We start from the raw sequence: 22,368 nt of genomic DNA, 5'->3' as shown, positions 1-22,368 counted from the left end.
GACGTGATAGACTAGGACAGAAATGGGGAAAATGTGAATGTGTGAGGCGGAGGAGGAGAAGCAGCAAAGAGTGGGGAGGAGTGGTCAGAGAGGCGGAAGAAGAGCCCTGGCTGTAAAGGCTCACAGAAGCCCAGGAGAGGCCCCCAGGGTGGATTGCCCCATGGGTAGCTAAAACTGGCACTTAGGGTTCCAGCCCACCAGCAAAGCTAGCATTTAGGGCACCCCTAAAACGACGGAAATAATATAGAGAAAAGAACATGATATTAAAAAAAAAAAAAAATCCTTGGATGAAATCAGGACATTGTTGAACTTTGTTGCACTTAACTAATTTTTTTAAGTACATACTTGGGAGGAGGACTCTAAAATCCTTTCAGAGGTTAGGGACTCTAAAGTCTTAATCTGGCCATAAGTGAGCAGTTCTCCCTAATGCTTCTGGGAGATCAAGGAAGATAAGGCCTAAGAAGGTCCTTTGGAGTTAGGAGCAAGAAGGTGATTGGAGATGCTGATGGCGGCAGTCCCAGAAGCACGATGGTATGGCATCAGATCACAGTTCATGAGAAGCTTGTTGAAAGAGTGGAGACCACGAGGCCGACAAGTTTCTTGATTGTGAGGGAGACAAGAGGGGCAAGCAGGGAAAGAAAAGGGTGTGTGTGTGTGTGAGTGCACGCATGTACGTGTGCACACATGCAATGGGAGAGGTGTGCAATGGAGAGGTATGCACGATGGGAGAGGCGTGCGATGGGGGAGGCATGCGATGGGAGGGGTGTGTGACGGGGGAGGCGTGCAATGGGAGGGGTGTGCAGTGGGAGAGGCGTGCAGAGGGAGAGGTGTGCAAAGGGAAAGGCTTGCGATGGGGAGGTGTATGTTGGGAGAGGTGTGAGATGGGGGAGGTGTGTGATGGGGGAGGGTGAGATGGGGGAGGCATGCAAAGGGAGAGGCTTGCAAGGGGAGAGGTGACTTGGACTTCCTCAATGTGGGAAAGAAGTGGAAAGAAGCCAGTAAAGTCAGAGTTATCCCTAGGCTTCCCTTCATGGGAGGGAAGGGGCACACCAGAGTTCAGGGCCCAGTGATTCTTATTTAACATCTGAATCTCTGTTTCCTCTGTAAAACAAGGAGCCTCCTAATGCCTGCTGTTGTGGGGTTCACAGCGAACAAAAGTAAACAACTCAGTGCAATGTCTGAAACAGAAGAGTCACAGTGTTTGTTCACCTTGTTGATGTTTGTACTGTTCACGGTTTCTGAGTAAATCAGATAATCTGAGGTGGGTGTGGACAGAAGGGAGACAGAGAGCAGGTTAAGGGGGCAAATGTTGACACTGCGACATGCGACTACCAGTGACGTTCAAGTCAACTGGTAACTTGAAGGTAACTCAGGTTTTTTCTTTCTTCACCAGTAACACATTGCATTTCCTCTCCACCACCAAGACCGAAGTGGCTCCACCTATCAACGAGAACAGGCAGTCCTGGTCGGCTTGCAAGCCTCTCTTTACTGGCCTGGACTACTGTACGTCAGGCGCTTACTCCACCACCGTCTCCCCAGAATCTGCCTCCTACTATCCGCTGACCAGGGACACCAGGTCAGAGTTGCTTAGTGTCCCACCCGCATCTGCTCACCTTCTACATTATGGCCGCTTGGCAGGGCAAAGGGAAATCTGCTGTGTGTTCTAAGAGGCCTGTGCCACCAGCCTTCGGCGTTTGCACCATCCTTTGATTATTTAAAATTACCTCTGTCCAGTGCACCTGAAGATTCTTAACATTCCTACCTAAACTTTGAGTAGGACTGAGTTTCTCCATAGGTGAGGCGGCAGGGCGGGAGGGGGTGGGTGCGGCAGTGCGGCTGGAAGGTAAATCATGACTCCTAAAGGAGGTCTTAGCTCAAAAAATAAACAACCAAGGTGATTCTAGCACACTCCCTCCAGGGAACTAAAGCCATTGCCCATGAGAAATATTCCTTTGAAAGTATCTCTTTATAGATGGTGTCCCTCTTTTCTCCCGTATGCATTAGAAGGTGGAATCACAGCACAGATTCCAATTTGCTCCTAATTCAGTGTCCAGGTTTCTGAGCCTCCAGACACATTAGCTGGACTTTTCCTGGAGCCCCCTGATGTTTTCGAAGCATCGGCCATGCTTGGGGGCTCTTTGTCCACAACTCTCTCCGCTTCCACTGTTTGTTCTCAGCTTTGCTGATACAATCAGCCAACTCCCGCCCAGTTTGTCCAAACACCCTGGGGTCTCCCCTGGCCTTGGGCTCTTGGAGGGACTGAAAGGGATCAGAAAGGTCCTCCTTAGTTAGGGACAAGAGACGATATTAAAATAAGGACTGTATTTTGGTTGCCATGGAGGCTGAGTTGTTTTGGGGGCGGTTAACATCATCACTGAAAGCTCTAACATTGTGCACCACATTACACTGTGATATCTTTAGATTTGAACTGGAACTGAAGCCCACAGGAGAAGTAGACCAGTATTCTGCCAGTATAACCCACGAACTGCAGAGAGAGGCTGGAGACCCGGTGGACATACTAACCTTTGTAACTCAGACAGAAGGCAAGTATCTAGAAAGGGCTCCTCCATCTCTGCCTCAGTCTCAGGTCCAGGACTCACAAGGAGGACTGATTAATTTAATGTATTTAACAAATTTATTGAATGCCTGAAAGGTGTCAGGCCACTTCTAAGAACTGAGGCTAGAACAATAAACAGTGGTGATAAACTCTGCCCACATACTGTTTACAGCCAACAGCCAAACAAGTAAATATTCAGAATGCCAAATTGGTGCTGCGGAGAAAAATAGAGCATAAAGGAGAAAGGGTGGAGGAAGACAGTGCCATTTGACATGATAAGGGAAAATGTCACTGGTAAAAGAACATTAAAAAGAGACTTGAAGGAGATAAGGGCATAAGCCATATAGAAAGAGTGTTACAGGCTGAGGGGCTCGTAGGTACAAAGGCCCTGAGGCAGCTATATGGCTGCCAGGTTGGAAGAAAAGGAAGGAAGCTGGTATGACTGAAGAGGAGAGATCAGGGAGGAATATGGTAGAAGATGAGGTCACAGAGGTAGGGGAAGTAGGGGAAGGATGGGCTTGTAGGCCATGGCAAAGACATTGGCTTTTACTGTGAGTGAACTAGGAAGTCACTGGAGAGTTTCCATGATCTGAGCTGAAGACTTTAGGGGGACAGGGACAAAGAAACTAGTATATGGGCTATTACAGTGATCCAGACCAAAGATATGGGCGCTTTGGATTAGAGCAGTGGCAAAAGAGATCTAAGAAGTAGTTGGATTCTGGACATATTTTGAAGTTTAGGCTTCTCGGGATTTGCTGATAAGGTGGGTATTGAATGTAAGAGAGAAAATGGAATCAGGATGGCTCTAAGTTTTTTGGCCTGAGCAACTGAAGAGTGGAGTTGCCATTTACCCAGATACAAAACGCTGGTGGAGAAGCAGGTTTTAGGGGATGGGGCAAACTTAGACATTCACTTTGGAAGATCTTTTAATGTAGGAATAGTATGTCACAAAATTAAATGAAAAAAACAAAACCCACAGGAAAGGGGGTGCATGCTGAAAAGAAAGGTTACATAACAACTTTCCAAAGGTGTAAAATGGGCACACCTGTGGATTGGAGAAAGCCTAGGAATCTTGTGACAAAGGAAAGAGAAGTCTGGAAGAGGGGAAGCCAGGGCTGGGGTGGCTAGGAACCAGGAAGTGTATCCCAGGTAGAGAGTCACATAGAGATGTCATGTCTGCCTGGCACAGAAGGACCTCGAGACTTTGTTGTTCCCTGAATACGCCAAGTGTTTCCCATGTCAGATCTTTGCATTCCAGGTCCCAGTGCCTGGAATGCTCTCCCCCCAGAACATGGCATGGCTCAGACCCTCTCTTCATTGCGGTCTCTGCCCACACACTGCCTTATCAGAGAGAACTCTGACCACCACGCAGGAAATAGCACCTCTCTGTCCCTCTCTTTATTGTCTTCTTCAGTTTTACTTTTCTTCATGAAATCTAGTATCATCTGACATGAGTAATGTGCCTGTTTATTGTCTGTACACTCCCCCACTAGAATGTAAGCTCCACGAGGGCAAGGACTCCCCAGTGCCAAGAGCGGTGCCAAACACGCGACAGGCAAGCAATAAATATTTGCAGAGTGAACAAATGTGTAAGTTAGAAATTTAAGGTAAAATCCTAAACTGTGTCCTCATTTGAGCACATTGAATGCTGAGGGTTTCTCTGCCTTTTCCTCTGCTTCCTTCCTAAACATAGCTTCTGTTCCTTGATTCTCTTGTACACGCCTTTTTAGGTGCGAAGCACACTGAGGCTACTATGATGTTCAAATATAACCACCAGACTAGGACTTTGTCCAGTGAAATCCAAATTCCAGATTTGGACGTTGACGTTGGGACAATCCTCAGAGTTAGTGATGAATCTACTATGGAAAAAAAGTCTTACAAGCTCACTTTGGACGTTCAGAACAAGAAAATCACTGAGGTCACTCTCACTGGCCACATAAGGTATGGAAGCCTTGGGGTGATCTGACCTGAACTGCAGGCCCAAAACTGACCAAACCAAGGTGCCTGGGTGGCTCAGTCAGTTAAGCATTTGCCTTTGGCTCAGATCATGATCTCAGGGTCCTGGGACTGAGCCTCACATCTGGCTCCCTGCTCAGCGGGGAGGCCTGCTTCTCCCTCTACCTCTGCCCGCCGCTCCCCCTGCTTATGCTCTCTCTCTCTCTCAAATAAATAAATAAGTCTTTTTTAAAAATTGGGGGAGAAAAAAGCTGAGCAAACCAGGGGCATCCCCAGTCTGTGGTCCAAGAGGCAGATAGAGCCCTCAATATTCTGACCCTCTGCACATGTCCAGTTGGATCTTCCTACCATTCGCTGGACACTTAATGTTCATCAGGTACTGTGCTGGGCGCTCTAAAGGAATTATCTCAGTTCTCATAATAAACTGCAACATAGATACGAGTTTCCCTATTTTGTAGATAAGAAAATCGTAGCTCAGAGGGGTTAAATAACTTGGCCAAAGCAGTAGAGCTAGTAAATGGTACAGTGGGATTCAAACAGTTTTTGAAAATCATTTGTTTCTCCCATATCACCCTGGAAAGTCCTGAATTTGTGCCAAAGTCGGCTTCAGAAGTTAATGAGCTCATTTTCAGAACTGTTCATGTATCTCATTTTTGTCGCCACCAATGACACTTCTGTTTAATCCTACGTATCTCCTTGGAATGGATAGTCATTGAGGTCAAATGACTTTCTTCTCAATAGCTATGACGGAAGGGAAGAAGGCAAAATCAAAGGTGTTATTTCCATACCCCGTCTGCAAGCAGAAGTCAGGAGTGAAATCCTCACCCAGTGGTTTCCCACAAAACTACTCCTCCTAATGGACTCATCCGCTACAGCTTATGGCTCAACAGTTTCCAAGAAGCTAGTATGGCTTTATGGTATGTACCTCCTCTCCCCATGAGTGCTTCCAAAAGCACTCTGGACATGAGTGTATTGTTGAGAGCCATGGGTTAAGGGCTGACCTGGTACTATGGATGACTATTTCACGTGTGCACTTTCAGATGAAGAGAAGATTGAATTTGAATGGAACACAGGCACCAACGTGGATACCAAAAAAGCGGCTTCTAATTTCCCTGTGGACTTCTCTGATTATCCTAAAAGCTTGCATATGTATGCCAATAGTCTCTTGGATCACAGAGTTCCTCAAACAGACATGACTTTCCGACACATGGGTTCCAAATTAATAGTTGTAAGTATAAATCAGTCAGTCAATAAATACATGGTTATAAGGACTAATTACATACTCAACCCTGAGTTAGGTGAAGGAGAGTATCCAAAGATGGATAAGGTATGCTTCCGACCTCAGGGAATTCCTGGGGAGCAAATAAACATTCATGCATGATTAGTTACCCAGTTACACAAGGCCCTATGTGATAAATACCTAATAAATACTACTAAGCAGAAAAGTTTACTGTGCCTATAATATCAAAGGAAGCTTCAAGACCCTGGCTAGGAGTTTGACTATGTTATATATTCTTTTTATAAAACACAGGAAGAAATCAATGACTAGCACCCAAAATTCATAATTTTCTGTGATTTCTTTTTAACTTTCAGTGCATCATTCTACTTAATGATTGATCTGTCAAATATAGATTATCACCTGATGTTAATTGTACTTTGAGGCCCCTCCATACCCATTGTTCTAAAAGCTTTTTTTATTTTGTAGGCAACAAATACATGGCTTCAGAAGGCATCTAAGAGTCTTCCTTTTGCCCAGAATTTGCAAGATCACCTCAGTGGCCTAAAAGAATTGTACCTCCAGAAAATGGGATTGCCAGACTTTCACATGCCACAAAACCTCTTCTTGAAAAGGTAAAACACACACACACACACAAATGCAGAAAAATTTCTTGAACCATGAAAAGTAAATGGCAAGTTTTACTTAGCATAATTTAGACTCTTTTTAAATGTACCTTTTTAAGGGAAATAATTGAAGCATCTTAAGGAGATTGGTAACTCTCACATAAACACAATGCCATTTTTGCATTATTGGACATGGGGTCGAACGTGAACAGCAATCGAGTCAGAAAGAACCTAAGAAAGTAATTGGGGGATTCTGGTACATTCACACAAAGAGGTTTTACGCACTGCAACCTGAATTTGAAAGCCATCTAGTTTTCCTCCATCATAAGTGAACTATCATAATAGTCCACTATATGTGCATAGTATTGAAAAGATTTACAAAGGGCTTTTAGGTGTCCGAGGCAGCTCTGTAAGATCAGCAGAAAGGGTACCATTATCCTCACTATACAGATAACATCACTGAGACTCAGAGAGGCATAGACACAGAGCATCACCACTCAGTGGAAACTAAAACTACAGCCCAAGATTACTGCTCCCCACACCACACTCTTTTCACATACCCAGTTGTCTCATTTCAGCTTAGCAAATAGGAAGTATCAAGTGTCACATGTGCATAAAATGCCGCACTAGGTGCATTGAGAGTATAAAAACCAGATAAGGTGTCATCCTTCCTCCCAGGAAGAGCATGTAGGCACTGACAAGTGAACCAGCTAATTATGTAAGCAGAATTGCAGCGTGTTCTTTGAGATAGACACAAGGACTGGCTCTTGGAAGGGTTTTGAATGGATTTGAGTGTTTGATGGATGGAGGTAAAAAGCACCATTCTGGACACAGGGGGCAGCCTGAGGAAAAGCGTAGAGTGTGGGTTTGGGAATGGGGGACATGCCCCACTGTTTGGAAGGTCAGAGAGCAGGGAACTTTGGGTTCTTGATTTCTGATTATGGGGATGTTGTCTTTGCTCTTCATTTTAGTGATGGCCGGGTCAAATACACGTTGAACAAGAACATTGTGAAAATTGAGATTCCTTTGCCTTTTGGTGGAAAATCCTCCAAAGATCTAATGATGTTAGAGACTATTCGGACACCAGACCTCAACTTCAAGTCCATGAGATTCCACCTGCCGCCTCGGGAATTCCAAATCCCCACCTTTACCATTCCCAAGTTGTATCAACTGCGAGTGCCTCTCTTGGGTGTTCTAGACCTCTCTACAAATATCTACAGCAATTTGTACAACTGGTCCGCCTCCTACACTGGCGGCAACACCAGTACCAACCACTTAAGGCTTCAGGCTCGGTACCACATGAAGGCTGACTCTGTGGTTGACTTGCTGTCCTACAGTGTGCAAGGTGAGCCATGGTCGGGCAGAGGGTACACAGGGCTAATTCATTGCAGGCTCTGACGGGATAGCCTCCTCTGGGAAGGAAAAGACTTGGGCTTTCTTACAGATATTTTCCTTGCTATTTAGAAGCCTATTCATTCATTCATTCATTCATTCATTCATTCATTCAACTAATAGAAATATTTACTAAACATATAATATGTACCAAGCATTCTACTTGGGCAACAACAGAGAAAGCAGACAGCTAAACTGGTAATGAAAATTCAGCATAGGAGGTGCTATGATAGGGTATAATGGAAAAGTATAAGGCACAGAGAAGCACTTGATAAAGGAAACCCCACAAAATCTGTGGTGGTCAGGGAAGCCTTTTGCTGTCAGATTTTATACTTGTGTCATGGATGGAGGAAGTTCCTCTTGCACAACTAACCCAGATCAGGGGGACTTTATTTATTTGGGGGGGTACTTTATTACTGAAAGACTTTCAACATAGAAATTGCTTTGGGAATTTATTATTTAACTAATGTGTTTTAATTTTTATGTCAGGATCTGGAGAAACAACCTATGACCACAGGAATACGTTCACATTATCATGTGATGGGTATCTACGCCACAAATTACTGGATTCAAATATGAAATTCAGTCATGTGGAAAAAATTAGAAATAATCCAGCCTCAAAAAGTTTGCTAACATTTGATGCTTCTAGTGCCTGGGGACCTCAGATATCTGCTTCAGTACATTTGGACTCAAAAAAGAAACATCATTTGTATGTCAAGGAAGCCAAGATTGATGGGCAGTTTAGAGTCTCTTCATTCTATGCTAAAGGCACATATGGCCTGTCTTACCAGAGGGATTCTACCACTGACCAGTTAAGTGGAGAGTCCAACCTGAGGTTTAACTCCTCCTACCTCCAGGGCACCAATCACATAACAGGAAGATATGAGGATGGAACTGTCTCCTTAACCTCCACCTCGGATCTACAAGATGGCATCATTAAAAATACTGCTTTCCTGAGATATGAGAACTATGAGCTGACCCTGAAATCAGACACCAATGGGAAGCATGAGGATTTTGCCACTTCTAACAAACTGGATATGACCTTCTCTAAGCAAAATGCATTGCTGCGTTCTGAGTATCAGGCTGATTACAAGTCATTGAGATTCTTCACCCTGCTTTCTGGATCACTAAATTCCCATGGCCTTGAATTAAATGCTGATATTTTGGGCACTGACAAAATTAATAGTGGTGCTCACAAAGCAACACTAAGGATTGGCCAAGATGGAATGTCTACCAGTGCAACTACCAACTTGAAGTATAGCCCTCTGGTGCTGGAGAATGAGCTGAATGCGGCGCTGGGCCTCTCGGGAGCATCTCTGAGATTAACAGCGAATGGCCGCTTCAGGGAACACCATGCAAAATTCAGTCTGGATGGAAAAGCTGCCCTCACAGAAGTATCATTGGGAAGTGCTTATCAGGCCATGATTTTGGGCATCGACAGCAAAAATGTTTTCAACTTCAAAATCAGTCGGGAGGGCCTGAAGCTTTCAAATGACATGATGGGATCTTATGCTGAGATGAAGCTCGACTACACGAACAACCTGAATATTGCAGGGTTATCACTGGACTTCTCTTCAAAACTTGACAACATTTACAGCTCTGACAAGTTTTATAAGCAAAATGTTAATATACAGCTACAGCCCTATTCTCTTGTAACTACTATAAACAATGACCTGAAATTCAATGCTCTGGATCTGACCAACAGTGGGAAATTACGGCTAGAACCCCTGAAGCTGAATGTGGGTGGGAACATAAAAGGAGTCTACCAAAACAACGAAATAAAACACATCTACACCATTTCTTACGCTGACTTATCAGCAAGTTATAAAGCAGACACTGTAGCTAAAGTTCAGGATACAGAGTTCAGCCATCGGCTTAACACAAACATCGCCGGTCTGGCTTCAGCCATTGACATCAGTACAAACTACAACTCAGACTCACTCCATTTCAGCAACGTTGTTCACTCGGCCATGGCCCCATTTACAATGACCATCGATGCACATACAAATGGCAATGGGAAACTGAGTCTCTGGGGAGAGCATACTGGGCAGGTGTATAGCAAATTCCTGTTGAAAGCAGAACCTCTGGCCCTTACCTTCTCTCATGATTACAAAGGATCCACAAGCCACCATCTCCCATTGAAGAGCAGTATCAGTACTGCTCTTGATCACAAAGTCAGTGCCCTGCTTACTCCGGCTGAACAGACAGGCACCTGGAAACTCAAGACCCAGCTGAACAAAAATGAATACAGCCAGGACTTCGATGCTTACAATAATAAAGACAAAGTTGGTGTAGAGCTTAGAGGACAAGCCCTGGCTGACCTCACCATGCTAGACTTCTCGATTCAAGTGCCATTTTTACTCCGTGAACACACCAACATAATTGACACTTTAGGGATGAGGGATGCTATTGCCCAGCCCCAAGAATTCAGTGTTGTTGCTTCTGTAAAATATGATAAGAATCAAAATGTCCACACCATCAACCTCCCATTCTTTGAAATCCTGCCAGAATATTTTGAGGAGAAACGAATGGTGATTATAACAGCACTGGAAACCATACAGAGAGAACTGAAACTCATCAATGTTGATCAGTTTGTGAAGAAATACAGAACAGCCTTGGACAAGCTCCCACAGCAAGTCGATGGTTATCTGAATGCACTCAATTGGGAGAGACAAGTTTTGAGTGCCAAGGAGAAACTAACTGCTCTCACAGAGAATTATAGAATTACAGAAAATGATCTACAAATCGCATTGGACAATACCAAAATCACCCTTAATGACAAACTGTCTCAACTAAAAACATATGTGATACAATTTGATCAGTATATTAATGATAATTATGATTTACATGATTTTAAAAGAGCTATTGCTAAAATTATTGATCAAATCATTGAAAAACTGAAAATTCTTGATGAACATTTTCATATCCATGTAAATTTAGTAAAAACAATCCATGATGTGTGTTTGTTTATTGAAAAGACTGATTTTAACAGAATTGGAAGTAGTACTGCATTTTGGATTCAAAATGTGGACACTAAGTATAAAATCAAAATCCAGATACAAGAGAAATTGCAACAGCTCAAGACACAGATTCAGAATATAGACATCCAGCACCTAGCTGAACAGTTAAAACAACAGGTCGAGGCTATGGATGTCAGAGTTCTTTTACATTGGTTGAGAATTACAATTGAGCATGTCAAATACTATATTATAAATCTTATGGAAGATTTTGAAGTAGATGAGAAAATCAATGCGCTTGGAGCCATGTCCCATCAGTTAATTAGGATGTATGAAATAGACCAACACATCCAGGTTTTAATGGATAAATCAGTACAGTTGGCCCACCAATATAAGTTGAAGGAGACTGTTCAAAAGCTAAGCAATGTCCTACAACAAGTTCAGATAAAAGATTACTTTGAGAAATTGGTTACATTTATTGATAATGCTATCAAGCAACTTAAAGCATTGTCTTTTAAAAAAATCATTGGACAAGTAAACAGATTCCTTGACATGTTGGTAAAGAGATTAAGGTCATTTGATTACCACCAGTTTGTAGATGAAATCAATAACAAAGTCCGTGAGGTGACCCAGAGACTCAATGGTGAAATCCAGGCCCTGGAACTTTCACAGAAAGCTAAAGCGCTGACACTGTTTGTAGAGGACATCAAGGCCACGGTCTTAATCCATCTGGAACACCTAAAGGGCACCCAAATAAACCTATTCTTCGATTGGTTGCAGGAGGCTTTAAATTCAACACCTTTAATCTACATGAGAGAAAAATTCCAAGAGACCCTAGAAGATATACGAGACCGGGTGTATCAAATGGACATTCAGTGGGAAGTTCAACGGTACCTGTCCCTGGTCGGTCAGGTTTACAGCACACTTGTCACTTATATTTCTGACTGGTGGAGTCTCACCGCTAAGAACCTCACTGACTTTGCAGAACAGCATTCTATCCAAGACTGGGCTGAGAACCTGAAAGTCTTGGTAGAACAAGGGTTCGTTGTTCCTGAAATCCAGACCACCTTCGGAACCATGCCTGCGTTTGAAGTCAGTCTCCGTGCTCTTCAGGAAGCTACATTTCACACTCCAGACTTCATAGTCCCCCTGACAGATCTGAAGGTTCCGTCAGTTCAGATCAATTTCAAAAGGTTGAAAGATATAGAGATGCCATCCAAGTTTGCCACACCAGAATTTACTGTCCTTAATACCTTCCACGTGCCTTCCTTTACAATTGACTTGGTAGAAATAAAAGCAAAGATCATCAGAACCATTGACCAAATGCTGCACGGTGAGCTGCAGTGGCCAGTTCTGGAAGTGGACCTGAGGGACCTGATGGAGGTAGACACCATTCTTGCTAGCCTCACTCTGCCAGACTTCCATTTGCCAGAAATCACAATTCCAGAATTCATACTCCCAAATCTCGATTTTAAAGATTATCAAGTTCCTGACCTTCACATACCAGAATTCCAGCTTCCCTGCATGTCACCCACAGTTGAAGTCCCTACTTTTGGCAAGCTTCATAGCATTTTGAAAATCCAGTCTCCCCTTTTCACATTAGATGCAAATACTGACATTCAGAATGTAACTACTTCAGGGAACAGGGCAGAGATCGCAGCTTCCGTCACCGCCAAAGGAGAGTCCAAATTAGAAGTTCTCAATTTTGATTTTCAAGCCAACGCGCAGCTTTCAGGCCCTGAGATTAATCCACTGGTTATGAAACAATCCATGAGGTTCTCCAGCAAGTACCTGAAAACAGAGCACGAGAGTGAAGTGCTATTTTTTGGAAATACTATTGAGGGAAAATCAAACACAGTGGCAGGTTTACACACAGAAAAAAATACACTAGAGCTTAGTCATGGTGTGCTCGTCAGGATAAACAATCAGCTTACCTTGGACAGCAACACAAAGTACTTCCACAAATTGAACATCCCCAAACTGGACTTTTCCAGCCAGGCTGAGCTGCGTAATGAAATCAAGACCCTGTTGGAAGCTGGACGCATAGCATGGAATTCTTCTGGAATAGGGTCATGGAAATGGGCCTGCCACACATTCTCAGATGAAGGAGCACATGAATCACAAGCTAGCTTTGCTATAGAAGGACCCATCGCTTCCTTTGGATTGTCTAATAAGATCAACAGCAAACACCTAAGATTAAGCCAAAACTTCATTTATGAATCTGGATTCCTCGACTTTTCTAAATTTGAAATCCAGTCACAGGTTGAATCCCAACATGTGGGGCGCAGTGTTCTAGCCGCTAAAGGCACAACACTGCTTGGAGAAAGGAAGGCAGAGATAACTGGCAACCATGATGCTCATTTAAATGGAAAAGTTATTGGAACTTTGAAAAATTCTCTTTTCTTTACAGCACAGCCATTTGAGATTACTGTATCCACGAACAATGAAGGGAATTTGAAAGTTAGTTTTCCATTAAAATTGATAGGGAAGGTAGACTTCCTGAATAATTATGCATTGTTTTTGAGTCCTAGTGCCCAGCAAGCAAGTTGGCAAGCAGGTGCCAGGTTCAATCAGTATAAGTACCATCAGAGTTTCTCTGCTGGAAACAATGAGAATAGCACTGAGGCCCACATAGGAATAAATGGAGAAGCCAACCTGGATTTCCTCAACATTCCTTTGACAATTCCTGAAATGACTCTACCTTACACAATGCTCACAACTCCCCAGGTGAAAGATTTCTCCTTGTGGGAAAAAACAGGCTTGAAGGATTTCTTGAAGACAACAAAGCAATCATTTGATTTAAGTGTAAAGGCCCAGTATAAGAAAAATAAAGACAAGCATATCATCCCAATTCCTTTTTATGCAAAAGATTTCCAGGTATTGAGTACCCCAAATGATATTTACATTCCAGCCATGGGCAATGTTACCTATGACTTTTCTTTTAAATCAGGCGTCATCACCCTGAATACCAATGTTGGACTGTATAACCAGTCAGATATTGTTGCTCACTTCCTAAGTTCCTCTTCTTCTGTTACTGATGCACTGCAGTACAAATTAGAGGGCACCTCAAGTCTGACAAGGAAAAGAGGCTTGAAGCTAGCCACAGCTTTGTCTCTGACTAATAAATTCGTGGAAGGCAATCATGACAATACTATTAGTTTGACCAAGAAAAACATGGAGGCATCAGTGACAACATCTGCAAAAGTCCAAATTCCCATTTTGAGAATGAATTTCAAGCAAGAACTTAATGGAAATACCAAGTCGAAGCCTACTGTCTCTTCATCCATTGAATTAACGTATGATCTCAATTCCCCTGAACTGTACTCTACTGCCACAGGGACAGTCAAACACAAACTCAACTTAGAGAGCCTCACCTCTTACTTTTCCATTGAGTCATCTACCAAAGGGGATATCAAGGGTTCAGTACTTTCAAGGGAATATTCAGGAACTATTGCCAGTGAGGCCAGCACTTACTTGAATTCCAAGAGTACTCGGTCTTCAGTGAAGCTGCAAGGGGCTTCCAAAGTTGATGGTATCTGGAACCTTGAAGTAAGAGAAAATATTGCTGGAGAAGCCACTCTGCAACACATCTATACCATCTGGGAACACAACACAAAAAACAATTTACAGCTAGAGGGCTTCTTTTTATCATCTGGAGAGCATACAAGCAAAGCCACTCTGGAACTCTCCCCATGGAAAATGTCAGCCCTTGTTCAGGTCCATGCAAGTCAGCCCAGTTCCCTCCTTGAGATCAATTACCTTGGCCAGGAGTTGTCCCTGAATGCTAACACTGAGAACCAGAAGGTTAGCTGGAAAAGTGAGGTCCAGGTTCATTCTGAGTTCTTCCAGAACAACATACAGCTTTCCAATGACCAAGAAGAGGCACGCCTCGACATTACAAGTTCCTTAAAACTGTCCCTATGGTTCCTCAAAGATATTGTCCTTCCAGTTTATGACAAGAGCTTATGGGACCTCCTAAAGCTGGATGTCACCACCAGCATTGATAGGAAACAGCATCTTCATGCTTCAACTGCCCTTGTGTACACCAAAAACCCCAATGGCTATCATTTCTCTGTCCCTGTGCGAGAATTGGCTGATAAATTCATTATTCCCAGACTGAAACTAAGTGATTTAAATTCAAGTTTTGTCATACCTACATTCCAAGTCCCATTTACAGATCTTCAGGTTCCATCCTACACATTTGATTTCAGTGAAATAAAAATCTACAAGAAGCTAAGCACTTTGCCATTTGCCCTCAATATACCAACACTACCCAAAGTGAAATTCCCCGAAGTTGATGTGTTAACAAAATATTCTGAACCAGAAGACTCCTCGGTTCCCTTTTTTGAGATAACTGTGCCTGCATCTCAGTTAACTGTGTCCCAATTCACCCTTCCAAAAAGTATTTCAGCTGGCATTGCTATTGGGTATCTAAATGAGGTGGCCGGCAAGATTGCAGACTTTGAGTTGCCAGCCATTACCATACCTGAGCAGACTATTGAGATTCCTTCCCTTAAGTTCTCTGTACCTGCTGGAATTTTTATTCCATCCTTTGGAGGACTGACTGCACATTTTGGGGTGGCCTCTCCCCTGTATAATGCTACTTGGAGTGCTGGTTTGAAAAACAAAGTAGAATACGTTGAAACATTCCTGAAATCCACGTGCAATTCAACCATTCAATTCCTGGAATATGATCTAAATGGTAAGAAAATGTCCTGACTCCTCTTCTATATGCTCTATATTTGCAATGAGAGTTGTGAATAAATAATTGCATATTTTTGTAAGATGGGAAGTAAAATTACTCTCCGTAGCAAAATTTAAAAAGAGAGAAAGAGAAGGATATATACCCCACATGTAAAAACCACCCTGTAGAAAACCTATAACAGGGGCACCTGGGTGGCTCAGTCGTTAAGCGTCTGCTTCAGCTCGGGTCATGATCCCAGGGTCCTGGGATCAAGCCCCACGTCGGGCTCCCTGCTCCGCGGGAAGCCTGTTTCTCCCTCTCCCTCTCCCCCTGCTTGTGATCCTGCTCTTACTGTGTCTTTCTCTGTCAAATAAATAAATAAAATCTTCAAAGAAAAAAAAGAAAACTACAACATTCAAGAGGAATAGATTCAAAGAAAGTATTTATTTTTGTGTGATGATCTTAGGACTAATAATGTCTCCTTCTAACTTTATTTTTGTTAAACATGGACTGCACATTTCAAACATGTAAAGCATGTAGTTAAGATAGAATTCTCCTGGTTTTCACAATGAAAATATTTACATCCTGCAATTATTAATCTAATGAAATATATAACATTTCTCCTCTACAGTTGTGGGAACACACAAAATTGAAGATGGCATGTTAGCCTGTAGGACGAAGGGAACATTTGCACACCATGACATCAGTGCAGAATATAAAGAAGATAGCAAATATCAAGGACTTCAGTATGGAACTTTTATGGAAATCTCATCTCTTTTCAAATCATTGTGATTTTTTTTTTCCATCTCCATACCCTTCATGATGGCTCATCTGCTTTTCTGCTTTCAGGGACTGGAAAAAAGAGATTCGCCTTGACATCACCAGCCCAACATTCACTGATGTCCATTTGCACCACCAACTAAGTAAGAATAGCCTCTCCTCCTCTGTGGCCTCCCCAGCCATAGGCACTGTAGCCTTGGACTTGGAAGACAGTAACAGTACCTTAAAATGGAACCTGTACTATCGCCCTCAGGTGAGTCCCATCTAATGGGTTACATACCCCAAAAATCGGTAGAGAATTTGGGAAAATCTATTCAATCTAATGCCAAGCATTCTCTTAAGGCTTTCCCAAAGTAGAGGAAACCAAGAAATGAGCAGGTTGAACTTTTTCTCTGAGAAACTACTCTCCAGAATGTACTACAATGATTTTATTGATTTTAATTATTACAGTCACACATGACATCCTATTTCCACTGTTATTCTATTACCTTATGGCAAATTTAGAATGATGAGGTTATGCCTCATCACCTAAATCATGAGGAAACTCCCCTGAGTACATTTTTCAGATAAGGGTTTCCAGAGTATCTGAGGCTTCAAAATTTTTCCCCACAAAGAAGCGTTAGCTGAGATATGCCAAATTTCTCTCATGTACTTTGTAAGCTCTGCCAGGGCCAAATCAAAGATGCCATTAGTAGAGAAGAAGAAGCAATCAAGTTCTACTGCTAAAGTTTGTCACAGGTTTAGAGAATGAATGGCTCCTGGTACTGGGATTCTAGGTCTCTGCTAGATGGACTCTGGACTTTTTCCTTTTTGCTACTTCTCCTTTCTCTGAAGTAGTCTTCTCCTGTCTCTTTCTCCACTTTCTCCTCCCCCTCTCCCTCCCCATCTCCCTCTCCCTTTCCCAATCTTCAGTCCTTAGAAGGCCTTAATGTTAAGTGTTACTGTGTAAATGCCATGCATAATTTTATACTTCCTGGGACATATGATAAAGAGGAATTAACAACAGTGAACTTGTTTAACCATAAGACAAACACATGAACTGACATATGAAAGATAAATCCCCTTCAGAATATGAAAGATCCTCTGATCTTTACTTTTAACTGCTAATGAAGTTTTAATGTAGTATATTATGTAATCAGGATAATTGAAAACATGTTCTTTTCATCCTTTTTTTTTTTTTTTTTTGGTTTTAGTCCTCTCTAGATAAAAAACTCAACATATTCAAAACTGAGTGGAGGTACCAGGAATCTGGTGAGAAACGTCAGATCAAAGTCAGCTGGGAAGAGGAGGCAGCATCTGAACTACTAAGCTCTCTCAAATACAATGTGCCCAAGGCCATGAGGGCTCTTTATGACTATGCTAACAAGTACCACCAGGAGCACACAGGACTCGATCTGAGAGATGCTTCTTTAAAACTGAGAAAAAGTCTGCAGAACAGCGCTGAGTGGGCCTATCAAGGCGCCATGAGGCAGATTGATGAGGCAGACATAGGGCTCCAGAAGGTAGCCAGAAGCACCACTAAAACCTACCAGCAGTGGAAGGACAAGGCCCAGGGTCTGTACCAGGAACTGTTATTGGCTAAGGGAGACCAAGCTGATTTCCAGGGACACCAGAATGAGATGTTTGACAGATTAATAGGAGTTACTCAGGAATACAAAGTCATAGTCAGTCATCAGATTGACTCGTTGACTGATTTCCTGAAGTTAACCAGATTCCAGGTCCCAGGAAAAGCCAGGACATACACTAAAGATGAAGTCTGCACTGTGGTCATGAGGGAAGTAGGGCAGGTGCTGTCCCAGGTATATTCAAAAATACATAGTGGGTTAGAAATAATGTTTTCCTATTTCCAAGACCTGATAGAGAAATCTGAATTAATCAAGGACCTAGAGATTAAAATTCCTTTTGATTCACAGACCTTTAAACTAATAGATCTAACCTCGGAGTTTGGGAGACTGTTGATACCTTTATCACAAAAGCTACAGGATATATTTAACAACCTTCAGTCTCTCAAGACTACAGAAATGCTAAGAGATCTTCAGAGCTATTTACAAAGAAGTTTCCAAGAGCTAGAAGAAGATATTCAATACTTAAAGGAGATAAAATTTCCTTATCTCATTGATCACATTCAATACAAGATCAACAGAATCTTCAACAAATATATTCCATATGTTTTTCAATACCTGTACCTTAACATTGGCAAGTTTAGTGAACTTGTTGAAAGCCAACTTCAGGAAGCTTCTCAACAGTTACAGCAGTACCATCAAATCATAAAGGATCTTCACAAAGACTATGTTGATACAAGTGTGGTCAGCTGGACAGCAAGGTTTTATGAACTTGAAGAAAAGATCATCAGCTTGCTCAAGAACCTAGTGGATGTCCTTAAGGACTTGCACTCCAATTACACTGTCGGTACTACTATGTTTGTTTCAAAGGTCTCAAGTCAAGTTGAGCAGTTTGTGCAGAAAGATATCCAGGAATACCTTAGCATCCTTACCGATGCAGATGGAAAAGGGAAGGAGAAGATTGCAGAGCTTTCTACCAGTGCTCAGGAAATAATTAAAAGCTGGGCCATTGCAATGAAGGAAATCATTTCTGATTACCGCCAGCAGTTCAGATATAAACTACAGGATTTTTCAGACCAACTTTCTGATTACTATGAAAAATTCATTACTGAGTCCAAAAGATTGATTGACCTGTCCATTCAAAAATACCACATGTTTCTGAGGTATATCACTGAATTGCTGAAAGAGCTACAATCGGCCACAGTCAATAACATGATCCCCTACATCAAGGTTTCTCCGGGAGAATTTACTATCACTTTCTAATTGTTTATAGCAATCCTCATTCATTATTCTGTTCCAATTAAACTTTCATATAGTAGGGGAAAATTCAAACTGTACGTGCTGATATAACCACACACTGAGCCAGCCTTATGGCAAGCAGCTGACTCTAGGCAGAAGCACATATGACCTGGATCTGTACTGAAGCTGGCATCAGATCTCTGACGGTCTCTCAACTCTGGGAAATAACATTTTTTTTGCAAGTTAAAGAAAATCAGGATCTGAGTTATTTTACTAAACTTGAGGGAGAGAGAACAAATAAATGAATTCTTTATTGCATATTGTAGCACTCAATTTGACTCATTCGTATTGAAAAATAGCAAAATGAGGGTATTGATTCAAATGTCTGGCATTTCAAAACTTCTAGAAGAATACACATGGAGTTTAGAGTAATAGAATAAAAGAGGAAAGGGAGAATTTGAGGAGGGAAATATTTTGCCACCTAAAAGTTAAAAAAGGTAACTGATATCAGGGATTGTATTTGCCAAGTGAAAAGGAAGAACTATTTGCAAAGGCCTTCATGTAATTTGATCCCAAGGAGCAACTTATTCATCTTCATGTGCCACACAGTCTTCCTCATCCACCAGTCTGCCCTCTCCCGGCAAGGTGCTGTATGGGGTTCTGAGATAGTCTAATTCTGAGATTTCACTCAGCCTGCCAGGAATGGAGAAAGGATGGCTAGGAAGTCCTGGCCCTGAGGGCTTCATGATAATAGGGACCTCAGATGTCTCCCTGCAGCTTGGCCAAGATCCATTCAAGGCACAGAAAGTAAGGGTGGAAGACATATATTCCTAACATTTCTGAGACCAAGTGTACATTTATGTTCTTGAGTTCCCTTATTCCTCCAAATTTAATATCTAACAAGTCCAAGTATAATCAAAACCTAAGGATGCCTCTTGCCACATCCACTCACCTCAAACTCTTACTTTTAAACCTTGGCAACCTCCGGTCAGAGCATCCAAGCTGAGCTCTAGTAAGGGAAGCCTGCAAAGAACCTGTGCAGCACAACCATCACTAATATCTTGGGGCTTAGAAGGTGAGCTCTACGTTTCCTTTCAGTGGCATTGAACAACAAAAAAAAGTTATACCTCTGGGGAATAGGAAATTGGAGATTAGCACCCCCTCTGAGTCCTATATGAGGTCTGTTTGGAAATGACTCTTTTTATCCAAAAATACCTTCAACCTTCATTATTTCCTAAAGCCTTCATATTCCCTTGGATTCTTTGGAACTGAGGAGCCAGAAATAGTCCTAGGGAAGTGGAATACTTGGTAGTATATGGATCTGGTACTGAAGGAAAGTCTGTTGGATAATGAATCAATAGATGGATGGACAGACGGATGGATAGATGGATGGATGAATGGACAGATAGTTGAGTGAATGAGTGGGTAAATGAAGGGTCAATTCCAAATGTGATAGAAGGAGGAAAATTAGGCCCAGGTCCCAGGGCATCACATGAGTGGTTCTAGGCACAGCCCTAGAAGAGTTTCCCTGATGAGCTCTGAGTAGCAAGAATGTACTAAGTGCTCAAACTGAAAGGAGGCCTGGAATTGCGGCTTAATTTGGAGGGAAAGGAGGAGTCCAAGGTTTCTGGTGTTCATATAATGATATCTGCCTCTAGGGCATAAGAGGAAGAAAAATAGACACAAATTTGAAATGACCACGTAATCACACAGTGCCCACCTGTCCAGTTCCCTCACTGGTATCCCTTTACGAGGTGCTCCTGGATGGCCTAGAATACCTTCATTATGCTCGATAGAGTTGGAATAAGGGATACTTGGGAGGCCTTCAATTTTGCTTGATTTCTTCTTTGGTCTTCTACCATAAATCAGGATACTTCCCTGGGTTCAATTACTGGCTACATTCCTTACTTGCTTGTAGCTTTGGACTACTTATTTCCCCTCAGTGAGCCTGTTTTCTTAACTATGAAGTGAGGCTAATATCTATCCTGCCTGCCTTTGAAGGGTTGTTCACAAAAAAAAAAAAAAAAAAAAAAAAAAATCAGTTGAAGTAATACATGTGAAAGAGCTTTGCAACCTTTAATGTTGTATTAAAAAAAAAAGTGCCATGATTTTCAGATGATAATTTAAATGAGTTTATGGCAAGGAGAGGAAATAGAAGCAGGGAGACCTATCCAGTTCAATGAACAGTCATTAAATGCTTCTGTATGCTAAGCACAAAGGCTCTATAGAGGAAACCAAGGTCAGTAAGATGAAGTTCATAGGTACCTGTCCATTTGTCTATCAAAGGTGGAATGTGTTATCTTGTGATGGGTATTAAGTACTATGAGGGCTTATAACAGGAAAGAATGGAGAAATTGGAGTGAATCTTGAAGATGCATTGGTAAGTGATAAGGGAGATAGGGCATTCTAGATGAAGAAAAACATGTGGAAAGGAAGATGGCTGTGTGTGAGAGAGAGACACTGGATCATCTAGTAGCCAGAACATAGGAAAAGTAAAGGGAGACAGGATTGGAAAGGTGGGTTTGGCAGGATTGCAGAGATCTCAAAAACCAGAGTGAAAGGTGGTACCTTCTTTGCTGGAGAAAGTTTTGGAACAGGAGGAGTGATAGAAGTTGTAACTTAAGAAAACTGCTATAGTAACTCATGTAGGATAAATTGTAATGGGATAAATGTGGATACAAAGCTGTGCCAGCATCCAAATAAAAGATGCTAAGTGCCTTAGCCAAGCCATAGTTGCTAGGAATGGTGAGGAAGAGCATCATGAGGGCATATTTGACAGAACCAAGAAGCTGATTGCTTAGAACAGAAGTGATAGGGGCAAAAGCTATCAGAAAGAGAGCTGCCTTGGTAAATCACTGGAATCAAGAATTGAAGAGGGTACAGGAGACACCAGAAGAGCAAGGAAGAAGAATGAATGAAGCAGACTTGAGAGTTACAAAATTTTGAATCTGCATAACCTGAAGAGCTATGGGGCATCCATAGAAACAGGAGGAATGTGTTGGGGGCAGATTATTAGTGTAAGGCATGGACTCATAGACTATCACAGCTGGAAAGGGACTATGGTAAGTTTCAAGTTGAAGTAGTGTGTCTAAGCAGAAATTACTAGCAGGCTATTAAGCTGGACAGAGGGGCTAGAGAGACAATATTCAAAGGAACAGAGACAAAGGAGAATTTTTTTTATTTTATTTTTTATTGTTATGTTAATCACCATACATTACATCATTAGTTCTTGATGTAGTGTTCCATGATTCATTGTTTGTGCATAACACCCAGTGCTGACAAAGGAGAATTTTAACACTGCACTAATTTTATGAACTTTTAAGTATCTTTAGAAACTTAACAAGAAAACAAAGAGGGTTTTTTTCTTGTACAATTAACTAGGTATTATCTTGAGAGTGA

General features: G+C 42.1%; 1 protein-coding gene across 2 annotated transcripts in view; it reads left to right on the top strand.

Annotated features, from left to right (window-relative positions):
- APOB (apolipoprotein B) overlaps positions 1–19,298 on the top strand; it is a 37,990-nt gene extending 18,692 nt beyond the window's left edge. Inside the window, exons 19-30 of one of the 2 annotated variants that reach the window (XM_027621822.2) lie at positions 1,394–1,576; positions 2,422–2,543; positions 4,051–4,146; positions 4,288–4,498; positions 5,255–5,430; positions 5,554–5,741; positions 6,219–6,364; positions 7,327–7,700; positions 8,237–15,406; positions 16,020–16,134; positions 16,238–16,421; positions 17,362–19,298. In XM_027621822.2, the coding sequence (XP_027477623.2) occupies positions 1,394–1,576; positions 2,422–2,543; positions 4,051–4,146; positions 4,288–4,498; positions 5,255–5,430; positions 5,554–5,741; positions 6,219–6,364; positions 7,327–7,700; positions 8,237–15,406; positions 16,020–16,134; positions 16,238–16,421; positions 17,362–18,993 (10,597 nt within the window). In that variant the 3' untranslated portion in view covers positions 18,994–19,298. The remainder of the gene's footprint in view (positions 1–1,393; positions 1,577–2,421; positions 2,544–4,050; positions 4,147–4,287; positions 4,499–5,254; positions 5,431–5,553; positions 5,742–6,218; positions 6,365–7,326; positions 7,701–8,236; positions 15,407–16,019; positions 16,135–16,237; positions 16,422–17,361) is intronic. The other variant, XM_027621823.2, reaches the window with a different exon arrangement.
- The last annotated feature ends 3,070 nt before the right edge of the window (positions 19,299–22,368 follow it).

Source organism: Zalophus californianus, chromosome 8 (genome assembly GCF_009762305.2).
Source record: "Zalophus californianus isolate mZalCal1 chromosome 8, mZalCal1.pri.v2, whole genome shotgun sequence".
Taxonomy (NCBI): Eukaryota; Metazoa; Chordata; class Mammalia; order Carnivora; family Otariidae; genus Zalophus; species Zalophus californianus.
The sequence above is the reverse complement of the archived record's forward strand: the minus strand, read 5'-3'. Positions and strand labels throughout refer to the sequence as shown.